General features: G+C 38.6%; 4 protein-coding genes across 4 annotated transcripts; 1 reads left to right on the top strand and 3 right to left on the bottom strand.

Annotated features, from left to right (window-relative positions):
* Positions 1–185: 185 nt before the first annotated feature.
* On the bottom strand, positions 186–4194 carry LOC116291392 (uncharacterized). The gene is made up of 3 exons (XM_031698559.2): positions 4100–4194; positions 2524–3323; positions 186–2005 (listed from the first exon to the last, which is right to left on the bottom strand). The coding sequence occupies exons 2-3, from the start codon at positions 3297–3299 to the stop codon at positions 634–636; spliced, it is 2148 nt and encodes a 715-aa protein (XP_031554419.2). The 5' UTR covers positions 3300–3323; positions 4100–4194; the 3' UTR covers positions 186–633.
* Positions 4195–4730: 536 nt separating this feature from the next.
* On the bottom strand, positions 4731–8730 carry LOC116291388 (uncharacterized). The gene is made up of 3 exons (XM_031698556.2): positions 8627–8730; positions 6756–7525; positions 4731–6459 (listed from the first exon to the last, which is right to left on the bottom strand). Exons 2-3 carry the CDS (start codon positions 7490–7492, stop codon positions 6330–6332), a joined length of 867 nt encoding a protein of 288 aa, XP_031554416.2. The 5' UTR covers positions 7493–7525; positions 8627–8730; the 3' UTR covers positions 4731–6329.
* A 124-nt stretch (positions 8731–8854) lies between these two features.
* Positions 8855–15344, top strand: LOC116291389 (solute carrier family 2, facilitated glucose transporter member 3). The gene is made up of 12 exons (XM_089029667.1): positions 8855–9061; positions 10100–10230; positions 10306–10430; positions 11262–11395; positions 11918–12062; positions 12340–12395; positions 12474–12605; positions 13051–13155; positions 13315–13416; positions 13800–13872; positions 14050–14177; positions 14840–15344. Exons 1-12 carry the CDS (start codon positions 8855–8857, stop codon positions 15044–15046), a joined length of 1545 nt encoding a protein of 514 aa, XP_088885793.1. The 3' UTR covers positions 15047–15344.
* Positions 15345–19673: 4329 nt separating this feature from the next.
* LOC116291371 (F-box only protein 42) lies at positions 19674–22501 on the bottom strand. The gene is made up of 4 exons (XM_031698540.2): positions 21834–22501; positions 21269–21365; positions 21071–21127; positions 19674–20515 (listed from the first exon to the last, which is right to left on the bottom strand). Exons 1-4 carry the CDS (start codon positions 22499–22501, stop codon positions 20051–20053), a joined length of 1287 nt encoding a protein of 428 aa, XP_031554400.2. The 3' UTR covers positions 19674–20050.
* Positions 22502–22622: the final 121 nt, after the last annotated feature.

Genomic DNA, 22622 nt, shown 5'->3' with positions numbered 1-22622 from the left:
TATCCAACAGAATACCTTAACCTTCGTTTGCAGTACCCAACAGAGCAGCAGTAAGGGACTTTTCGCGGGAAATCCCGTAAATCTGCTGTACCCGCGTTCGTAATTTCCCGGGTAAAACCCGCAAATATACGGCATCGATCGCGAGTCCCCCTTACTGCTGCTCATGCGCAAGAAACAGGGAGCCGTTTTCTTTAGCAGAAAAAGCAGGACGTGCATAATGCATGTGCCGCTCTCCATTTAATGACTGATGAAACTGATAAAATATATAAACTACCAGTTTTTATCAAATAATTTCACACTCTACAAGAAGTACAACTATTATAACGATAAAATAACAAAAACTTGTCGTTTGTTGGTTATTAGAATACAAAAAAAATATTATCATTCATGCAAAATGTATATTCAACTTAATAATTAATTCTTTAGCTAAAAATGGCTTCTAATCTCATTCGAATTAGTTCACGCAAACAATCTAAAGAAATTTAAAGTTAAAATTTTGCCAGTGTTCGACGCAGTTCATATATATAAGATGGCAAGCTTCGCTCCAATCTCTTGACTTGTATCCTGATTTTCTACGTCAGTCCTTTTCAGGTTACAAGACCATTGAACTGATTCACCTCTCAGTTTTGCTTTTTACCACTGTTTCCAAACAGTTGGCCCACTTTCGTAATGATTTTCACGTGATCTCTTCCCAAATCGGTCAAAGGTGGAATGTCTTTCTTCTTGCTTGTGTTTCTTTTCCACGCTGGCACACACCTGTTCGACAGGGGTTTCATTTTTCCTTTTGTCTTTGTGTGAGCTGAACCCAGCAGAGTCAGGTGGAATGCGTGTTGAAACATTTTCGATTCTTTCGCAGCCATCAGGTGTTGACACTATAATCAAATAACAGAAACAACGCGATACTGCAGTGTATAAGAGCTGGCGTGTTCTCTCCATCTCACCTCGGGGATAGCACTCGGGGTCACATAAAATCACCACTTTAGATTCCAGTCCCTTGAATCTCCTTATGCTATCGACAGCTATAGCATCTTTTGCAGCAGGAGTCAAGCGTTTCTCTGCGTTTAATCTGCGTATTTTGGGTAATTTGCAGCCGAGTTCTTTATTCAAAGAAATGGCAGCATCCTTATCCTTTTCTAAAACTGCTATGTCTCTTGCTTTTACCTTTTTATCTTGCAACTTTAGTATGTGGTTGACCACGAGTTCTGCTCTGTTTGATCTGTCCTGTTCGAGGTTCTGGTCCCAAAGAATGTCCAAGCCTATCTCTTTGTGTCCAAGCTGGATTTCTCCATCTTCGGAAATGTCTTCATAATACTTTTTTGACAAGGAAAATATCTTCTCTGTATTCCTGAAGACATACTTTAATTGCGTAGCTTTACTCAGATAATCCCAGGGTAGGTTTTGGGTTTCACTCAGTTGCACATGTTGATTGCTGTCAAACATGACCCAAAAATAGTATCTGCTTCTATCGTTGGGTTTATTGTGTAACTTCTCAAGAAATTTTGGCCACTTGTTTCCAGAAAGGTCTTGCCCTTCATCTACAAATATGTGCTCGTACTTCTTATCATCAGGAGGATTATCAGTTGCTTCTACTTCATTTCTCCTTTTTACAAACTCTGTTGAGTCATCCTCTTTAACTACACCAAAACCCCCTACTTCCTTGATGAAAGCATCGTATGTCTTAATCGTCACTGGGGACTCTGTGCCATACTTTTCATTAAACCAACCATTGATCTCATTTTCCAGATAAATGGAGAGGGGACGGTTGAAACACAACACCAGTATTCTCTCCATTTTCTCCCTTTCCTGTATTTTGCTCGCAATCTCTTTCACCTTCTCTATTACCAACACAGTTTTTCCACTTCCAGCGGGGCCAGTAAACCACTGGACTGTAGAAGAATCGTACCAGGCTTTCAACTGTCTGGGGGTGAATATTTTAACAATATTCTCGTGTGTCTTGTCAATCTGCAGGTTTAAGGTTGGCAATAAACAGGAAAAGGGGACAAACCTGAGGAGGATAACAGATAGAACAACATGAATTTGATAAGTGCATATTACTTCACTTAGATATCACTGTTTTCTAAACTTTTGATTGGCTACGTGAGTGGGTGGGTGGGTGGGTGGGTGGATGGATGGATGGATGGATGGATGGATGGATGGATGGATGGATGGATGGATGGATGGATGGATGGATAGATGGATGGATAGATGGTGAATTGATGGATGGATGGATGGATGGATGGATGGATGGATGGATGGATGGATGGATGGATGGATAAAGAATGGGCAGGAAGATGGATGCATGGACTGGTTGATGGAGGGACAGAAGGGCGAAAGAATGAATGAGTGAGTGGGTTTATGGATGAATGAATATTTCAGCTTCATAGGTATTTAGCTACAATTAAGGTAATGGCAAACATTATCATAAAAAAGCATAGATAATTAAAAAAGCACAATTATTTGAATATACCAATGCTTGGGATCCCTGTGGGTGCAAGTGTCAGGGATGGGAATATTCTCACTCACCTTATCACAAGCTCTTCATAGACACTTGAATCAATTATTTCCTTTGAAGCATCAGCAATCTTGTCATCCCACCATTCTTTGAAAGACTCTGGACTGAAGCAGTCCTCTTTGTAGACCACATTATCATACGGATTGTGTTGTTTTGTCTTCTCGCAGTTAGGCATCACCACAAATCCGGGCCAATCATAGGAAGCTTTATTGACTCCTTTGGATTTGCCATGTATCTTCTTTAGATATGACACAGCTGCATTCCTGCCCTTTTCAATTTGACGTAATCCTTCTGTATACACACCCTTTGTGTTTTCCCTACTTTTCACCTCAAGAAAAATAACACCATATTGACGATGAATTATCACAAAGTCATGCTCTCCTTTTACCCATTCTTTCTTTGTTTCGTTTTCATAACCTTTATCAAACTTGTCAATGAGTTCGCTAAAATTATGAGAGTGAACAACAAACATTTGTTCATGGTGCTTTTCCCCAAACTCTTTTAGCAGGTAAAAGAATTTTTTCTCTGTTTCTTGCCCGGTTGTTTTGTTTACTGGGTCTAGCTGTAAACAGGGTGGAACCATTACTGTCGTTTTTAGATCTTTCCATTCTTTATGGTGTTCATCTAAGTAATTTATACTCTCTTCGTGCCAGTTTCTTTTTCCATCATCTTCAAGACTCAGTCTCTCTAAACTTTTTATAGTGTAAGAAAGGTCCGGGTCACTTTCATATCCACTCTCTATGTCTGCAGAGCGTGGTCTAGTCCCAGATTTGTTGGTTCCAGCCATAATGAGACTGAACTGAAAAATTTACTAAAAAGAACAAAAATATGAGTATTTGAAAAAACATAAAAATAAAACAGGGGAAGCAGTGGTTATTATGCATCTATTTATATTGGTGAACCGCCGATTCCTCTTTCAAATTAAAATTTAGAAAACGTTTCCCCCCCAAGTTCGTTAATTATTGAGTTTTTGGCGGGAAAATACGCGCACCTTCTTTATTATCAACCTTTTTCTTTTGAAAGATCGAGAAATAATTGTTATTCAGAAATATGATACCAGAGGTCAATAAATATCAAAAGATTCTCAAAATGAATAATTTAACAGAAATATAACTTAAGTATATATGTATTTTTCTTTTATTAGACTAGTAACGACTGTCCTTATACTATTAAAGGTGAAACTGATTAATTTTATAGAGATCCCAGGTGAAACTGATTAAGCAAGCAAACAATTTCAAAAAATCTTGCCACAAGGTCAACGGGAGATCGTTAGTAATCTTGAATAAATCAATTATGAGTAGAAATTTTGATTGAGTCGCGGTCTTAATCAATTCTTTTAAGACACGTTTTTTTCATTTTTCAATTATTAAAATCCATAAAAATGCTTTAGATATGATAAAAGTTGGAATGAAAGCTAACTTTGTGACAAAGCGTAGAGAATTGGCGGGAAAAGACGTTGTGTTGTCTATATAGTACAGATTCACCGCTGTAAATGCTTTTCCGACTATACTAAGAATTTTAATACAAATATTACCAGTTATCACGAATCGGAAAATAAGTATTTCAGTATAATAGTGTAATACTTACCCGCTCACAAACTCATTTCACCGGAGTCAAACGATAACTGAAGTCTCAAACCGAATCATCAAGGCACTGAAACGACTGAAAACGAAAGTCGTATTCTTGGAAATGCCGCACCACAGGAAACCCACAGGAATATTTCATTAAAATAAATTACGTCAAATGTCAAAGTCATTCACCCTTACTTCAAAAGACGTTTAAAAGAACTCGAATTGGTGAGATGAATGACTTTGACACAAAATATCGTACTGAGTAGACTTTGTTTACTAATGATGCCTTACCTCGCATCCATGCAATTGTCCCTAGTCCCAACCGCGTTTGGCGGCCATTTTTGTTGTATATTTTTGTTGTCATTACCGCTCTTTTATACTTGTATTTACATTTCTATCATAATATCTTTATATTTTATATTATTTTATAGATTTTTTTATATTATATGTATATTATATATAATTGTATTTTTATCTGAATGGTATGAAGGATTTTCTGCTTAACTTAGGTAGCCTTTCATGGAGGGAATCATTTTCCTGTTTCTTGGTTCTCCTCAATCAGTTGCAGTATTTCATTTGCAACAGTTTGGCACAACGCGGCTTTAATTCTTCAACTGGTTGCAGGCCGATAAATCATCAGTTTGAGGTGAATACAGAAAGATTTAATGGATGCATAACATGTCAATTTATATAAACTCAATATATAAACTTAATCACACTTTTACTAGAGTGGAAAATAAGTCAGATGTTTCCACTTTTTTGCTACAAGTGTTACGATACAAATAGAATAAGCTTTTTGAGGAGAAATCTTCCCCCGCATATTAAATAATTTTTTTCTCTAGTAGCTTTCTCGAATTCAGCCTTCAAAATGGGCAAAGAATTTGTCAATATCAGTAGTTCTAAATACATCAGTGTTGATATAAACTCCTTATAAAGATAGTCAACAACGTTTATTTCTATACAAAAGAAATAATACTCAAGGTAATGGCATATGGTCTGAAATGGTAAAACTGATAGTGCATGAATCCTGACAGTTCTTCACATGCAGGTGATAGTTAGTCCCAGTCTTCAGAATTAGTTCCACGGCCATCTGCTTCCTCTTTCATCTTTTCAACTCTCTCTTTGATCGCTTTGCAACCATCCACCGTCGACACGATGATCAGATAACAAAAACATCTCGAGATTGCGGTGTAGAGCAGGGCGGATGTTTCCACGCTATTTTTGTTGAGTTCGTAAGGTGGATCATACAATATGACGATCTTTGACTCCAGCCCTTTGAAACGCCTAATGCTGTCAATGATAACTACACAATCGTTACCATAATCTGGGTATTCAGCATTACAGTGAGGTATGTGGAAATTCTGAAGAGTATCCTTCGTCTTTGTCAATACAACAATGTCTCTGAGCATCACCTTCTTCTGTTTCAATTCTGTGACATGTTTTACAAGAATCTGGATTCCATTTGATCTTTTTCTCCAAAGACTGTCATCATACACCACATTCATTCCAACTTCTCGATGTCCAAGGACGATGTCGTTTCTGTCATCTCCGTAGTAACAGGTCTTGGCAAGAAGGAATATGTTCTCTGTATTCCTTAGAACTTTTGTCAATCGAAAGACGTTAGGATTGAATAACCAGGAAATGCTTTCGTTATCTCTCGGCTGAACGTGTTGGTTGGAGTCAAAAAACACCCAGAAATAGTGTCGGCTGTCGCTGCTGCTGTTATCGTTGTTGTTGCTGCTGTTCCTGTTGCTACTACTGCTGTTGCTGTTCTTGTCGTTGTTGTTATTGGGATCTTGGTCGTGAAACTTCTTGAGAACACTGAGCCATTTCTCCCCATGGAAATCTTGTCCTTCGTCAACAAAGATGTGTTGGTACTTGTCCAGTGGAGACAGCAATTCGTGATCCTCGAAGTAATTTTCGACATCATATCTTCTTCTGTCAAATTTCTGTCCTGAGTATAGTTCAGAGCTATCTTTCAGCTGGAGTATTTCAGTGAACACCTTGTTGATAAAAGAGTCATAGGTGTAAACATGGACTGGAGACTGGTCTGGTTGAGATCCTGGGAAGTCCTTTGAAAGCATACGCCACCAATCTTGAAATTGTTTCTTTAAGTGTACAGAGAGAGGTTTGTTGAAACACACAACTAGAATCTTTTCCGATGCTCTCTGTTCAAGAATTTTCCAAGCTAATTCTTTCACTTTTTTCTTCAAGAGCACGGTTTTGCCACTCCCAGCTGGACCAGCCTACCACTGCTCTGCTCCAGCAGTCAACATACATTCCAGCTGTTGTGGAGTGTGGAAATGAACGATTTGCTTGTGAGTTTCATCAATTTGAGAGCTGGTTGTTGGAGACGAACAACGAAGAGCCACGAACCTGCAGATGTGGAGATAAATCAATGCATAATCAATGATACTAGTCAAAAGGAGTTTGTACAGCAAACCACTGCACAATGATGTGGAGGGACTTTGGAAGGAAACGAAACAGGGCAACACTTCTCCATCAAGTGGAATTTCCCATGCCTCATCAACTATCTATCGCGAGTATCATCATTTTATACAACAGCGACACTCTTTCAATCTACATGCTTGCGAATTTAATTTTTGACGGTCATCTAATAATTAGTATTGTCAATGATTTCATCACAACAGAGGCACTATACTTTAGGTTACCTGACTAAAAGAGCTTGATAAAGCTCTTCATTCATGACCCTATTATTGCTGGTGACCACTTTGTCATCCCACCACTTCTTGAAGGATTCCTTGTCCTTGCAGTCGTTCATGAAAACTCCCCTGGGATCAATGGAGGTCTTTTTAGGTTGGCAATTTGGCATTACAACAAAGCCAGGATAGTTGTACAGGACTCTTTCCATATTATCTGGTGGCAACCTGGGTATAAGGCAATCACTGAGAAAGGCTTTCATGGATTCAATGTCTTTGTTGATTTGCCAAATTGCGTTCTTGAAGGCTTGACCATCTTCACATTTACTGCTTTTTACTTGCAGGAATAGAAATCCATACTCGCGATGGATGATGACAAAATCGTGTTCCCCTTTGTTCCACTTCTTGATGTTGCCCTCGAATCCTTTTTTCTTTTCTTCAATCAGGTCTGCAAATTGATGTGAATGGACCACAAACATTGGTTGTTGATATGCTGTCCCAAACTCTTCAAGCAAGTCGTACACTCGTTTCTCTGCGATATCTCCCTGTGAAGCTTGTTGTAGAGACACTGGGAAGGCAGGTGGAATCATGACTGTCGTCTTTAAGTCTTTCCAGTCTTGGAAATTCATGTCTAAATATTCAACGCTCTCCTCATACCAGTCTCTTTCCCCGTCATCCTGTAGACTGAGTCTTCCCAGGGTTTGTAAGACGCTAGGCAATCGTCTCCTTTTTGGCTCTTGGCAATTCATGGTCAGCAACCGACGTTATGACACTAGTGATACCTATACAGAATGGTATAGAACTGCATTTAGAGCTTCAAGAATTAGAAACGGCAATTAGAACTGCTTTGGAATAAGGCCGGAAACATGCGCCAACAGCAACCGCCATATCCACAGACGGCATATCCACAGCCTCAGTAAAATTATTTGTTGGAAGGGTACAGTCAACCCCCTGCCCCCTCCCCCTCACTACGCCGACCACTGCTACTGCTTGATGTTTTTGGTGTTTAGCGCATATAAGTAAGGTAGAGTCTATGGTTTTTTTTTTTCTTGGAAGAAGCGCCGGGCTAAATAATAGGTCAATTCGACAAATGACATCTGACGTTTAACGCGCGCCTACATTTGGGTAAAGTATTTATATACTCGGGTATTTATCAGTTTGAACTCTTGGAAATGCTGGGCGGCGATGGCTGCAGCAACTTGAAAGTTCCAGTTATCTTTCATACCAATGAAATCATGAGGGATTAACGGCGGGGGAAATAATAAAGAAGTGGTGTAAAATTATCACCAATAGGATTCGGTTCTAGTTTTCTACATGCAAATTGTTATCCTGTATAATTTTGCCGAATTCCATTTTTATGGCGGGAAATTAGCGCGAATTTAGAACTCGGTCTTTTAAAGGCAAAAGACAATTCCATCGAAAAAGGAAATCAAGTGAACACACTTGTTGGACTTTATTCCTTATCCGTGGGAGGCTATGTGAAATTTCTAAACACTGAATACATTACAGTATTGAAGTTGTCAAAATACCAATTTCTGTACTGAGGTCGTTTCAGCAGCCATGCAGTCCTTACTGTCTCGTTTTTATGATTTTTATCTCATCACATAACTCAATCTAAAATACGCGGATTCTGAATGTGTTACTTTTTCTAGTAATATCAATACAAAATAATGTAAAGTTAACAAAGTTTCCACATCGACTGATACACTGAGACACAGCTAGAGCACCACGTCTGATAAGAAAAAGACGCTGCTGAACAATGAAGGACCACATATGTCCAGCAACTGAACAATTTGGTTCTAAACTAACGACAAACAGAGCTAATGTAGCCTTTTATATCTATCAAGGAATATCATAATAAGCATTTTCACCTAATTACTTACCTAACTTACTTCGACGATCACTCAGTTTAAATAATGTCAATTTCAAAACGGTATCTGGCTTCGCGGAAATAAAATATGCGTGTTTTCGGCTTAGTCAGGCGATCACGAATGTCACGCTATGTTTGTGTCCACTAACTCTGGATTTGATGAGTGTTTCGTCACGCATGTATTCGTAGCGAGTAATTAAGCATAGTATGACATAACAGTGCTGACGACCAGTTGTGAAACATGACTGTGAACGGTAAATCAGCCAAATATGAACTACACAACGGAGAACAAGACGAAAAACCTGAACTACAAAACCAACCACCATTAAATTCAAGATTTCAGCATTCAAGATGGACTTTCTGGTTGGTTTATTCGACTGCAGTTTGTGTTCTTGGCTCTTCTTTGCAGTTTGGGTTTAACACGTCGTGTATAAACGCCCCCGAGGAGGTAGGTTAAACCTATATCTATCTTACTACACTAGTTTATCAGCATATCTTAATAAAAACCTACATTTAAGACCGTGTTCTTCATATTATAATGTTATTTAAACACTTTAAAATATAGTCAATACTGCTCGAACCATTGATTCCATCGGCGCCATCTTGCATGTGTTTCGGTATCCAGCCGTGTTTTTGCCAGGAATACTTTGATTCTTTCTATATGTTTATTGTCCAGTTCTTACGGTTATATAACCTTCACGGTCAGAAAGGATGACAAAGCTGCTGATTTGGCCGGTTCTTATTAGAAGTTGTTGATACTACGTAATGTACACAGTGTGACTAAACAATGACCCCTGAAAACACATGCTAGAATTATGTAACAAGAGATTGGTCCAAAGACTATCGTAAGCTAGAGTTTCTCATATTAAAGGATAATCGAAATAAAAAGTAAGATAGTACGAGCATCTTGTCCTGGTTCATTTAATCTTTTAACCTTTATAAATCATTCCACTCATTAATTATGGTTTAAATCACCTGTCTGAAGTTCGTAAAGAATATTAATTACTGTTCTCGTTGCCGGTGGTGAGAAGAAAAAAACAAGTTTCGATATTAAACTGACCATAGCAGCTTACGAAAAAATAGTGAGAGTATAAAACAGCCGTTGGGTAATTCGTGTTTCAGAGTGGCTCTGGGCCTAGTGCTTCCCGGTCGTGGGTTTTGCTATCTCTAATGACAAGACCTACAATTATTTAGACCATGATGAGATGTAGCGTGAGAGCTCCTGTCAGTCTGAATAGCCTATAATTAATCTTATTCAAGAGCCTGCTTTTATATTGATTAGCAACAATCTTGTACCCAGAGTCCTCTAGCATTTTGGTCAGCAGGTAGGCGCTGGGTCTTTTGTAAGCAGGAATACGCCATAGTATGAAATTGTTGCTAAACAAAATGAATGCATGCTTTAGGCATACTACACACTCTTTAAACTGTATGTCGTCTATCTCAGAGAGGACAGAGGAATGTGTTTTATCATTGGTTTGACTTACAGGATATCAAGGGGTATTTTCGTCAACATGGCTCGTTCTCTGACTTCCAGTGGTCTGTAATAGTAGCCATATTTGCTGTTGGTGGAATGATAGGTGCTCTGCTTGGTCCCCATATTGCTGACAAGTTTGGCAGGTAAAATGAGCAAAAATGATAGGTGAAGCTGTATACAGTACTCTAATCTATTGTACCTCTCTTGTTTTCATACAGAAAAATGGCAATTATGGCAAACAACATACCCGCAATACTCGCTGCGCTGTTGATGTCTCTGTCATATGTTGCCAAAGCCCCATCTCTTCTGATTATTGGCCGATTTATATGTGGATTCAGCAGCGGTAAGGGGATGCTGTCATAAATGGACGCATGGGGTTTGGTAAAGTTAGTTGCATATGAGACTGAATACATCTACCAGTCATGCACACATGCAAATATATTAATGAATATAGATGTAACATTAACAAGCAAGTTAGTATAGTTATAGCTATATGTTATTTAGTTCTTTCAAGTATTGTATTTGGCTGATGAGTAAATTATATTTTGGAAATCCACAAGTTTGCAGCCCAAAGCATTAGATTTAATTTTTTCGAATTTTAATCTTTTGAAAGAGCACAAATATTCTTAATGTCTAGCAAAAATATTCCTAACTGCTAAAATTTGGTTTAAGCTTCTGAATTCTGAATTTAAGAGGATCTTCTATTTTGGAAAATTCAGAACTGCTCATGGATGGACTGGATTGGACTTTGGTTAACTGGATCGTACGGATCGCAAAATGTTTTAGTATGCAATACGCAGCTTTTTTTGCTACGATTTTTATTTTTATATTCATAACAAGTAATTTTCTGCTAAAAATTTCTGAAAAATCAAGAATTTAAAAATTGAAAATGAATTAATTACAAAACCGACAAGTGTAAGCTGTGTGTTGATTGGTTGAACCTTTATTTTTTTTCTTCTTGATTTTTGATTGGATCATTGGATGATCTCAATTTTTTTATGAAACGTTCGTCGAAATCTATTCAAATTATTTATTTGTTTGGACAGGAAATGGAAAAATGGATCATATTACCATAGCCGCTTATATAGGATTATAAATTGATGTTATAACTAATATATAAGTACTGATATAACCATGAGGGCATATTGAAAGTATATTTTCATTATTTATTTAGGTGTAATCACAGCAATCATCCCTATGTACCTATCAGAAATAGCCCCTGTCAAGCTGCGAGGTTCCCTAGGGACTTTAAATCAGTTTGGTATCGTGACGGGTCTTCTTCTAGGATTCATTACTGGGCTTAAGCAGGTAAGATGGTCAAGGTTTTATTGGTTTATTTTTGCCTTGCCATTTTCTAATCACCTTGGGATAACTCTAAGATCTAAGTTAACAGGCCCTTTTTGTACTGGTGAGCAAAAAAAATTTTTATCTTAAATTGTTGATTCTTTTTAGCTACTTGTAAAGAACTGAATGAAACGATGTGTAACCAGTGTGTTACAAAATGCAGTTTTATTACGATCTCTCAAAATAGGTTGTAGAAAGTTTGTTTGCTCACCAGTATATTTCACCCATGGGAATCAAGATGTTCATTCATTTGCTCTCAGTGAATTAATCATCACGTGATTACTGAGCTGCAAAGGGCCTATTCCTGTGGAGGATTGAAAACCGGAAGAATCCTTGAAGCACAGGGAGACCTCACAAACCTTGATCCTGTCTGAAGACCCAGATGTGAATGGCGAGATTTCTACTGTTACATCACCCTTGATTCATCCTACTGTTTTTCCTCTAATCCCAAGTTAAATTTGTCATGTTTTGATGTGTGTTTTGTAGGCTTTGGGTTCAGGGAACCGCTGGCCTTATATTCTAGGATTCAGTATCATACCAGCTGCCCTGCAGGTTATTGCTCTTCCTTGGTGTCCAAAGAGTCCAAGATATCTTCTGCTGGCGTTGAATAAAGAAACTGAGGCTGTAAAAGGTGTGTAACCCAGAGTAGGTTTTGTCAAGTTTTTAAAACAAGACCAATTCGTTTGGCTAACAACTGGCCGTTATTTTTGTCCATGGCTTAAAACAATACAAGACAATAAAATTTATTTAAGGAGGATGACACAATTAACCCAGAGAGTTATCTAACACGTGGCCCTAATAACGTTACTATACATCTACATTTCTAATGGTGGTCAAACTGTTTGCTTTAATTCATGGCGGTTCATTAAACCATTTTTTCTTTCGTTTCTCTTCTTTCTCAAAATCAGCGCTCAAAGTGTTGCGAAATTCTGATGACGTCAGCAGCGACATCCAGGATATGCAGGTAGGAAAACCCTTGGTATCGATAAGTATACGACTAGAGAATAGATAGTATAATCGTGCTTGTTATCTTGGTCTGTAGATCGAACAAGAAAGGGAAGCGAAAGAAGAGAAAGTGAGCGTGTGGCAGTTGTTCAAGCGTCGTGATCTCCAGATGCCTCTCTTGATCGGCGTCGTCATGCAGATGTCACAACAGCTGGGAGGAATCAATGCGGTTAGAAGAAAAACATAATAAATGTTGTTATACACTCTTTATATATTTCACAGTATAATAGACCTCTTTACCTTGGTCGTAATGTTGCCTCATTTCAGACTACGTGTCATTCTCTTAAGGATAAGATTCTTCGTTTGAGTTGTATCCTTATTCAAGTGTCTTCTCGTGTACAACCGTTGAACAAAGAAATGATACTCTAGAGAATGACATGTGGTCTGAAGTGAGAAAACATTGTGCCCATGGTAAAGAAGTTTGTCTGTTTAATATATAATGGTTTCAGAGCTTGAAAACAAAGCCTCAGGATCCTACACGGACCCTGAGACGAAGCTAAAGTGCAGGTACTTCAAAGTACTCATGTGCAGTCCCTCACAGCGTAGACTATGATACCAAACCAGAACTAGTGATAGTCAGATCCACTTTTATAATTCTTACATTTTCATCCCAGGTGTTTTATTATTCCACGGGAATATTCGAGAAAGTAGGAGTTCCAGAGAGTCGAGTAGCTACGTGTGGCATAGGTGTTGTTGGAGTCGTGTGTACGGGATTGATTGTAAGTTCAGTGATGATTCTATATCACTTCTGTTTATGACATTTATTCGTTCGTTCGTTCGTTCGTTCCGCGTTCGTTCGTTCGTTCGTTCGTTTCGTTCGTTTCGTTCGATTCATTCGATTCGTTCCTGACATGAGTGTTGTACGGTGTTTTTTTCAGGTCAAGCTAGTAGAGGTTCTTGGTAGAAGGACCTTGATGGTGATTGGTTTAGGAGGCATGTTCATATTTTACGCCGTAATGACTATAGCTTTCTGTTACAGTGTAAGTTCGAGTCATACCTTATAGATTAACACTATGTCCTGATGTCCAATCAGCTTGCAGTATGCACCTCATACAGAGATCTCCAAAGCTGGGCGTATTTTTGTGGTTTGAGCGATGACCATGTAGTGCAGGCTCAGAAGCAAAGTCCCTGAACTTAAGTAACCAATAATCGCTGTGGCCAGAAATCAATTAATGGTAGCCCCAGATGTCCAAATAGTTTGCAATATGTAACTTATAGAAAGACCTCCAAAGCTGTAGGCATTTTTGTACGAACGCTGACCACAATAGCGCAGGCTCAGAAGCACAGTCTCTGCGTTAATCCATAAAATGTTGGTTTTCCCACGGTTATCTTATAGTAATGTTTTATCCTGTTTGTTTGATAGTCATTAGAAGGCACAGAATACGTGGCTGTCATAGCAACCATGGCTCTTGTGTTGTTCTTCTTCATCGGTCCAGGTGTGTGTGACAACCCCCTTATTATTCGACCTCAATCCTCAGCGCTATTTTTTATTTTCTGAACATCCTAAACAGCTTTAAGCCACCAACACGGCTCTTCCCAATCGTACTAATTTCTTATGATGAGTATTTTATTCTCTTTGAGTTAACAAACACGTCCCATTCAAAACATTTTAGGTGCAATCCCATGGTTCATCACGGCGGAGATGTTTTCTCAAGGTCCTCGTCCTTCAGCCTGTGCTGTTGCTGCAACAGTAAACTGGATCGCTAACTTTGTTATCGGAATCGCTTTCCCTTCATTGCAGGTAAAAACCAATCAGTCACTTTTCTTTTCCATCTTTTCTTGTTTTGTTTTTTCCCATTCATTTGATTTCGATTCATATTTTTTTATCAATGTCGCATTCCCTTCCTAGAAGGTAGAACGACCCTTCGCTATATTCATTTGTTTTCTTCTTCTTGCATTAAAAAATATTTTGATAATTTATTATCGTAAATGCGTGAAATGGACCGTTTTCTCAAGGTTGCGTGCGCATCCAACTTGACGGGCCACAAAATGAAAAACTCGAATTCAGTAAAAATGAGAAGCCAGTTTTATATTTATACGCTTCATCCCTTGAGAGGATTTCTTATGATGTCATCATGGTATTAGTTGACGTCATCATCCTTCGAGCCAATCACAGTTTGCGATCACTGCTGAACCAATGAAAGTTATCGAAAACGTTACCGTCACGGCACGGCACGTCCATACCGTGCGTTTCTCACTGGAGCGAGAGAGCCTCTGCAAAGCAGGACATTCTCGTTTCCAGAACCTACTCATTAGCCAAATCGACCGATTCTCGCTATGAGGCGGCTCAGGGTAGAAGAATGGAAACCAGGGTACATCCAAGACAGCGTGAATCAACCAAATCACGTGACAAATAAACGTGTGTTGTAACTGATATTATGTCTTAATATTCTGTATCTACAGGAAGCATTGTATCCATACACATTCCTGGTGTTCATGGCTCTTGTTGCTTGCTTCTGGATATTCACGTTCTTATTCGTCCCAGAAACCAAGGGACGGACCATTGAAGAGATCACGGGACATTTTAGAAGTGGTGGCAATTCTAGGTTCGTTTTATATCGAGGACTGCGACGAACGAACCAAGATGGTGCCGAGGTAGTTCGATTATGAACAATCCCGATTATCATATTCTCATCAAATCTCACCAACAATGTGTTGGTTGGTTTCTCAAATGTAAGATGAAATTTGACTCTCAATATGCATGGATATTATTTATAGACCCCTTGCATGTGACGTCAAAGCAGCTCGATCTGGGGGACAGAACAAAAAAATTTCAATCTCCTGGGAATTGGAACCTATTGTTTTGTCCCCCAAATTGAGCTGCATTCCAAAGTGCTGCATGTCATTCAATTTTTGGAATAAAATTATCAACGATTTTCAACATTTAATAAATATTTTCACACCTCCATCTGAGTATTACTTATAAGTAAAATATCTAATAGTCAGGTTGTTTTGGGAGCGAAAGCACTGGGGTTTTTGAATGTTTTTTAGTTTTTTTCTTTTGAAAGCAAAACAAACAAAAATCCCCGTCAACATTGCGTAAACGAGATTGGACGCCTGCTTCGCGCGCGCGCTGAAAAATTTGGGTCCCCTGAGATGTCAATTGTTGATAAAGAATTCTCCATTATTGCTTATCTAAATAAATCAAGTCTTGATTATATTTGAGAAATTCATTTTCCCTCTGATATATTTAACTTCAAAAAATATTGAATTAAAAATGAAATAAAAACGGATTCCAAAGAGGCGGATGTATTAATAGAAGATTCCTGTGTTTAATTTGGCAAAACTGACGCAGTAAAGTAACTAGTATCAACTGGAAATTGTTTATATTATTTTCTGATTCTCCCCTAGAATATCCGCTGTCATTTGTCCTTGATTATAAGAGCCCCTCGTACCTGATTAAGAAATAGTTCATCAGGGTTTTTACTGTGTCAATACAAACAGCCACAAATCTATTATCGAGTTATTAGTTTTACTTTTTTGATTTTCATCACTTTTAGTGCATCATTATACGAAGGAATATTACATAATGTTGTAGGGATTCGAGACTATAAGAAATTCAATAAAAACCAGCGTGCATTGTGAACTATAGTCATTCGGCAATAATCGACCACATACACCTTCAATTCCCAAAGGAAAGTCACTTATTGTCGATGGCGCTTAAAACTAGTTTTCACATGGAAGAGGTAACAAGAACAATGCTTGGCCGACAATTGGATTTTGCTTTGTTGTTCAGGGATTCAATTTGGATCAGAGTTCAAGAGCAATTTCTATCGTATTCTGTATCAGAAATGCCTAGTGTTTTAGAGTTCATTGGAGCAATAATAACAAGAGTTCTGTTTGGGGTTCATGCAGTGCTTGTTATATGGATCGTACTTCAGTTATATTCAGGATACGAAGCGTACTGGGTTGTGTGTACAGGACTTTGCTTTCTCGCCATAGAAACCTTGTTTACTCTAATCATTCGCAAAGGACAGGAATATAGATAGTAAGTATACATTATTACGACTTCAAAATTGTCTTTCAATTGCTTGAGAGAGTAGAATCTTACTTTTTTATGACAAGTGTTTGTTTTTTTTTTGCATTTGGAAATGGTTTTCTGATCACAGCGCACGTCATGGCAACAACCTTTATGAATCTGTTATTTTGTTTCATGACGAGAAAAGAACTTTATAAACCGTACTTAAGATTCAAATCAAACACCATCTTTATGAAAGTATCTCCTTGTTTACACAGTTTTTTCGTATTTACTCGATTGGTTCTCAATTAGACAATTATTTTATTACATATATTATTTAGATTTCCGAATTCAACATCTTGTCATGCTCGGTTGATCATCTGCTGTATTTTTGAACGACTTTGCCTGTGGTGACAAACAATCTGGCCAATAATAAAACAAAAGATAGAACTTTTAATATCTGTTCAAACCATTAGTGTTTTTTTCCCATCTTGACACAAAAAGAAGTAAGGAGGATATTTGATTTTCCTTGCAGTTTTTGGCCCAGCTGTTTCTTCTATCTTTGTTCCTTGGTACCGTGTGTTTGGATCCTACATATTAATATGCTCACAAGTAGAGTATCTGGAACCAGAGGCGCGACTCTCTTGATATCAGGGGTACGTAAGACTTTTTTGAGCAGCAATCAGTGTTAGCTAGTAGTGACGGTAGCATGCCAGACGATAGGGGATGTAGTACATAGCGATAGATGCTGGCGCAGCACCAGGAGAAGTAAGAGCAGCAACAACAGCAGCAGCAGCATTGTAATAGCAGTATATTATTAATATATATTTGTAGTAGTATTAGTACCCAGTGTCAAGTACTAGTAAGAATAGGAGTAGTGTTATTATTAGTAGTAGTCAGTATAGCAGCAGAGATACCAGTAGACAATAAGTAGTGATGGCGCGAGTAATCATAGCCAGATAGACCTACCCATATAGAGGCTTTGCACTATGATGGCAGCCATGGCAGGCATAACAATAGAGTCTTTTCCCCTTGGGAAACTGAATCCTTTTTAATGTAAATCATATTAGACCGAAATCAATTGTTCCTGTCATGGCTGCCATCACGTGATGGTGTAAAGCCTCTATAAGCAGTGGTAATGTGATAGAAGAGGGTGGGTGTGTAGTTGTGGATGCACGTTAATATGATAGTCGTGACACCTGATCACTGACTTGACGCTGATCTCTCATACAGAAAACTATAGATGAAGGATTCGTAAGCAAAGTGGCCGAGATAGGACTTGTACTAATCATCATTGCAGGCAGGTGGATTTTACCTCGAGGAACCATAACACGTGACCAGTTATCAGCTCTCCTACTGGAATACATTGCTATAGCAGCGGACATCCTTGAGCTGTTTGGCGCGTTTGAAGAGCCTAAGGTAAGAACGTTGATCCATAGTATTCATTGATTATAGCTTTAATTAATAAAAATGAGTTAGCACATAACCATTTCAAGCAAATGAACGCCTCCCTCCTTCATGAAGAAGCTCTGCAACTGTGTCTCTTGAATGCCGGAGACTCGCCTTAAAACCCAGTAAATTCAGTTTCCCGCCAAAAAAACATAGGCCTTTTGTCCTGCATCACAAAGGTCCATGAATAGCTGACGTACGGCATCCATATTCACATTCAATTCCGTTTTTCTTATTTGTAGGTGGAGGGAAACTACCCAGTAACTGTGGCAATACTGTCCCTGTATTCTTGGAGCTTGCTGCAGTTCACTTTCAGTTTCACAGCATTTGTAGACGACGATGATGAGGGGGAGGAAGAGAAAGAAGACAAGAATCAGGTAATCCGCATCTAGCAAACTCTATGAAAAAAATGCATTTTTTTACCTCGCAAATCACACGATTCCCTGAAAACGTGTGATAAGGATTTCTTCAGCAACTGATCAATGAGCCTGACAAATGATCCGTTGTATCGTAGAATGTGCAAACTATCCGTAAAGAACTGATGCCTGCAGTATCGCGGAAATATCTAAGAAGACTGATTACCAAACAGGAGAAAGAAAAAGCTAAGAAGAGGAAGAGAGGAGTTTACAGGTAACAAACCGTTTGTATGAAATAGTAGGAAACTGATTTACACCATGGCTGTTGACATGCAGGGGGTAACGATAAGGGAGGATCATTGCGCATGTGCTTTGAATCGATTGGAACAGTTGACAAAGCGCTCACATGTGAAATATAACAGCACCAACAGAAGCAACAATAAAAATAGCAGCAGAAAAAACAACAACAGCAACAACAGCAGCAGCAAAAACAACAGCAACAATTACAACAGCAGCAAGTACAGTACTGAATTGAACAACAGCGACAAACAGTCATAACAACAGAAGCAGCAACTAACAGTGGGTTGTTTTCAAATGCACTTCAATCATATATTATCTAATTGTTTATTTTCCCTGCCAGTGGCAGATCCGAGTCCCAAGTTTCTGTGACAGACAAAGACAAGAGTAAAGAAGTGATGAACAAGATGCAGCTTCATGGAGACCTGTTTGGCATTCTCGCTGCCATCTTCATGCAAGATGGACCATTTCTAATTCTGAGGCTGTATTTGATTAGCGCGCTAGGCGTAAAGGGTGATTTACAAATATTTTTCGCGGGTAAGAATGCCGTCACCCTTGCACTGTTAGTCTACAGGCTTTTCTCCATTCAGTGTTTAAAGAAACAAGACGAAAGAACGCCGTATCAACGGTTTAGGACCGCGTCTATAGCTGTTGTAGGCGTGAAGATTTTGCAATCACAGACTTTCCATGACAAGATTAATTTCTACAATGAGAGAGACATGAAGTTGGAGACAAATAAGGATGCGTCAAACAAGGACACGTCCGACTCTCCTTCGCCCGAAGCTTCTTCTCCTGACTCTTCTCCTCCTGTTAAACAACTAGCTTTCGAAGCGTCTGCATGACCAAGTATGGAAAGTTGATCATTTGCGATAAGCTAATGCATACACAGCGGCCATGTTGATGGAAGTAACAAGTAAAGCCACCAACATGGCAACAATGACGTAGAACAGTCTAGCTTTGATCTCCTTTAAGAAAGGGTACCGTAACGTATTATATGGAAGAGCACAATTCAAGAAGAAAATATAACGGCACGGACGTCACGTGACCGTGATGGGACCGCGTACGAGCATTTTCATTGGACGACATACCAGCATTCTTATGAGTTTTTATTGGTCGAGTTCGAAAACCAGCTAAACGCTCTCTTCCCCTGGTTTGCCCTAGGAGAGGATATTGATACTTGAATTTTTTAAATCAATTTTATTGATACAAATATTATAAATTATTCTATTTGAATTCTGTTTAGCTATTTATCCCCCTCCATTGAAAATGCAGGAAAAGTATTGTATATTTGGCGGATGTATTTCTTTGTTCCTTCCCATGAGGCATTGTGGCCTAGCTGCATTTTCAATAGTATTGGGTTAAATAGTCAGCCAATGCTTTCTCGTGGCACACAATGGAATATCCCACTTGTCACTTGTATTTTCTTAGCAAAGAGAGGCTTGTGAGTAAAATAGAAAATACAAAAAATTTACGCCACTGAAAACTATCACATGGACAGTATGTGCTACATAACCAAAGGTCCCTAAGTACAAAATCTGCCACGCAGTGTTCTATTCAGAGACATGGAGTAACTCGTACCAGGGTATTAACAACAGTTTGACTGTTGTGTAATCTACTAGTGTAATGAATTCCTCCAAATATCAATATTTCACCTCGTCCAATGACCACAGAATGTAACGAGGTGGCTACTGGTGCATTACACACTTCGGCAGTCTTTTCCCACTTGCAGTACTTGTTGGTCATTAATTGACTACAGTCTAAGGTATACACTTGCATACATGTTGGAGAGATTTGTGAGGGGCCAGGTAACTTTTGCCCCCCAACATTGGGTTCATCCTGGGTGTCTCTGCCATCAGGTGAAGTTGCACTGGTTTTAGGGGTGCTAAAAACGATTATTCTGTCCATTATATTTAGAGCTGGGTGGCACCATAACTGTGGGGCCTCTAGTTCTGTATTCTTGACTTTGATCTCTGACCAGGTCATTGTTTTGAGGTGTAGCAGCCATACATCACTAAAGAGCTAGCACACAAAGTATAAGGTTATTTGTCACATATAATTACTTGAGCATACGATTTGTTCGAGTTGTATCCATATTCATGAGTCTGCTCATGTACAACAGTTGAACAAAGAAATGATACTCAAGGGAATGACACATGGTCTCCAAAATAGGAAACATTATGCGCAAGGTAAAGAGGTCTATTCATTGCATACAAACAATTAAATTAATGAAATAAAAAGTTGTTAAAGTAGGCAAGTAATATGAAGAACTACAGCTATGTAAATACACAAATATTATAATATAATAATAATAATAATAATAATAATAATAATAATAATGGGGTGCTTCTATAGCGCATTTCACATGGTTTCAATACGCTTCACATTTAATGACCAGTGGAGGACTTTATGGGTTGCATATTAAAGTGCTATTAGCAGCCGTGCAGCTTACAATCATGAGTGATTTGTTAGTACATTAGTGTTATGCCTCCAAAATGGGATAGGCTGTTGAACTGGGAGACAATCCCTTATCAAATAAATATCTAGATTTGAATGACAATTCTAACTTTTCCTTACCATATTTGGGCCACCACATCCCCCCAGAATAAGCACAGTGTAGGGATTTATCTTCATCTGCAAAAACAATAAAGATAAATAGAATTAATAATCATGTGAAATGCAAGGATGATGATGATGAAAATGATGATGATAATGATATGAGGATGATAATTGTAGTGTGTCAATGTTTGCCAGATTGCTATTGGTTTTGATTACCTGTGAGTGTCCAAACCTGCCAGCTGGTCTTTTGCCTGTAATGTCAGGCATTGTCCAGCACATTAGACTGAGATCAAACATCCACACATCATTGAATCTGCAAAACATCAACATATATGTCAATGAGCAATATGGGGACATGGGTATTTTTTGGGTGGACATAACATTCCAGATAGGCCTTTTCTGAATTCATTAAACATGGTGCATTGTGGTCTAGCTTGGGTACAAACAACACTCTATAAAACATGGTGAACAAAACAGGGGCATACTTAGTGATGGGGGATGCCCCCCCCCTCCCCCCTTTTTGGAAGCAATATATTAACAAATTGTATTTGTAAATGGCCTTGAAGGTTTTCTCTCATGACAAAGTTTTCCAGTCCACCATTTCTTTGATTCCTGGATACGCCTCTGCAAAAGGTGTTTGTACCCAAGCTAGACCAGGATGCAACATGGTCACTATCTCAGAATAGGTCTTAAGAACTTTGTGTCTTTTTGTTTGCATCTCCCAAGCATTATAACATTCAGTACATTTACTGTACATTGATCTTACATCTTACTGACTAACCGTGTTTGTCTCTGTGCTCCTCCAAACATCACCATCTGATCCTGTACAACACAGGCAGCATGTCCTGCACGTTCACAAGGTTGTTGGCCGTCCTTGCTCGTCAATGGTGTACTCCATACTAATGCATCTAAGTTTAATACGTGAATGCCATTATAAAATTTAGCGTTAGAAACAATTCCCATTCGTGATGGCTGGCACCATCCACCAAATATAATAATTCTGTTGTTGTGTACAACCATCGTAGCACATTCCTTCGGAGGAGGAGGGATACCAGACAGTCTTAATTTTGTCCATTTAAGGTCCTTTAAATCTAGTTCATACACGTCGTTAAATGCTGTATTGGACGTAGAACAACCACCAAAGATATACATCGATTTTCCAACTACACAGCTGCTGTGAGAGAAGCGCTGGGATGGAGTTATCCTAGATTTTTGTTTAACATCACGAAAACAAAGTTTCCCACGACAAACAGAATCGTAGAAATATCGCTCTCTTTGTTGACATATTCTGTGAACTAGACCATACCATGTCTTACAGACATGCTTGGCTTGTTGAAGCTCTCCATAGGGAGACAAGTAAGATAATATTTCCTCAGTAACTTCAATAGGAATAGTAGAAAAATAACAACATTTGCTTGTGTCATCCTTCCTTGCCTCTTGATCCGCCATCTTGGACGAGAGAAGTGAGGGGTCTGGTGATAGCCTCAAATGAATAAGACAAAATGAAAAGGAAAAAGAGAAAGAAAGAAAGAATGATAAAATAAAAAAGGAAAAGGCTAATGGTAAACTT

This window comes from Actinia tenebrosa, unplaced genomic scaffold (genome assembly GCF_029948245.1).
Source record: "Actinia tenebrosa isolate PJP-AT-01 unplaced genomic scaffold, QUT_ActTen_1.0 PGA_scaffold14__42_contigs__length_11649687, whole genome shotgun sequence".
In the NCBI taxonomy this organism is placed as follows: Eukaryota; Metazoa; Cnidaria; class Anthozoa; order Actiniaria; family Actiniidae; genus Actinia; species Actinia tenebrosa.
Note: the sequence above shows the minus strand (reverse complement) of the source record. Positions and strands in the feature narration are given on the sequence as shown.

Excerpts from the sequence above, each read along its gene's own strand:
- LOC116291392 (XM_031698559.2), bottom strand. The coding sequence starts at position 3,299 with ATGGCTGGAACCAACAAATCTGGGACTAGACCACGCTCTGCAGACATA. Across the intron at positions 2,006-2,523 it reads TATGAAGAGCTTGTGATAAG|GTTTGTCCCCTTTTCCTGTT; the intron begins GTGAGTGAGAAT and ends TATCCTCCTCAG.
- LOC116291388 (XM_031698556.2), bottom strand. The coding sequence starts at position 7,492 with ATGAATTGCCAAGAGCCAAAAAGGAGACGATTGCCTAGCGTCTTACAA. Across the intron at positions 6,460-6,755 it reads TATCAAGCTCTTTTAGTCAG|GTTCGTGGCTCTTCGTTGTT; the intron begins GTAACCTAAAGT and ends CCACATCTGCAG.
- LOC116291389 (XM_089029667.1), top strand. The coding sequence starts at position 8,855 with ATGACTGTGAACGGTAAATCAGCCAAATATGAACTACACAACGGAGAA. Across the intron at positions 12,063-12,339 it reads AGAAACTGAGGCTGTAAAAG|CGCTCAAAGTGTTGCGAAAT; the intron begins GTGTGTAACCCA and ends TCTCAAAATCAG. Across the intron at positions 12,396-12,473 it reads GCGACATCCAGGATATGCAG|ATCGAACAAGAAAGGGAAGC; the intron begins GTAGGAAAACCC and ends CTTGGTCTGTAG.
- LOC116291371 (XM_031698540.2), bottom strand. The coding sequence starts at position 22,501 with ATGGCGGATCAAGAGGCAAGGAAGGATGACACAAGCAAATGTTGTTAT. Across the intron at positions 21,366-21,833 it reads GGAGCACAGAGACAAACACG|ATTCAATGATGTGTGGATGT; the intron begins GTTAGTCAGTAA and ends GATGTTTTGCAG. Across the intron at positions 21,128-21,268 it reads GCAGGTTTGGACACTCACAG|ATGAAGATAAATCCCTACAC; the intron begins GTAATCAAAACC and ends TTGTTTTTGCAG.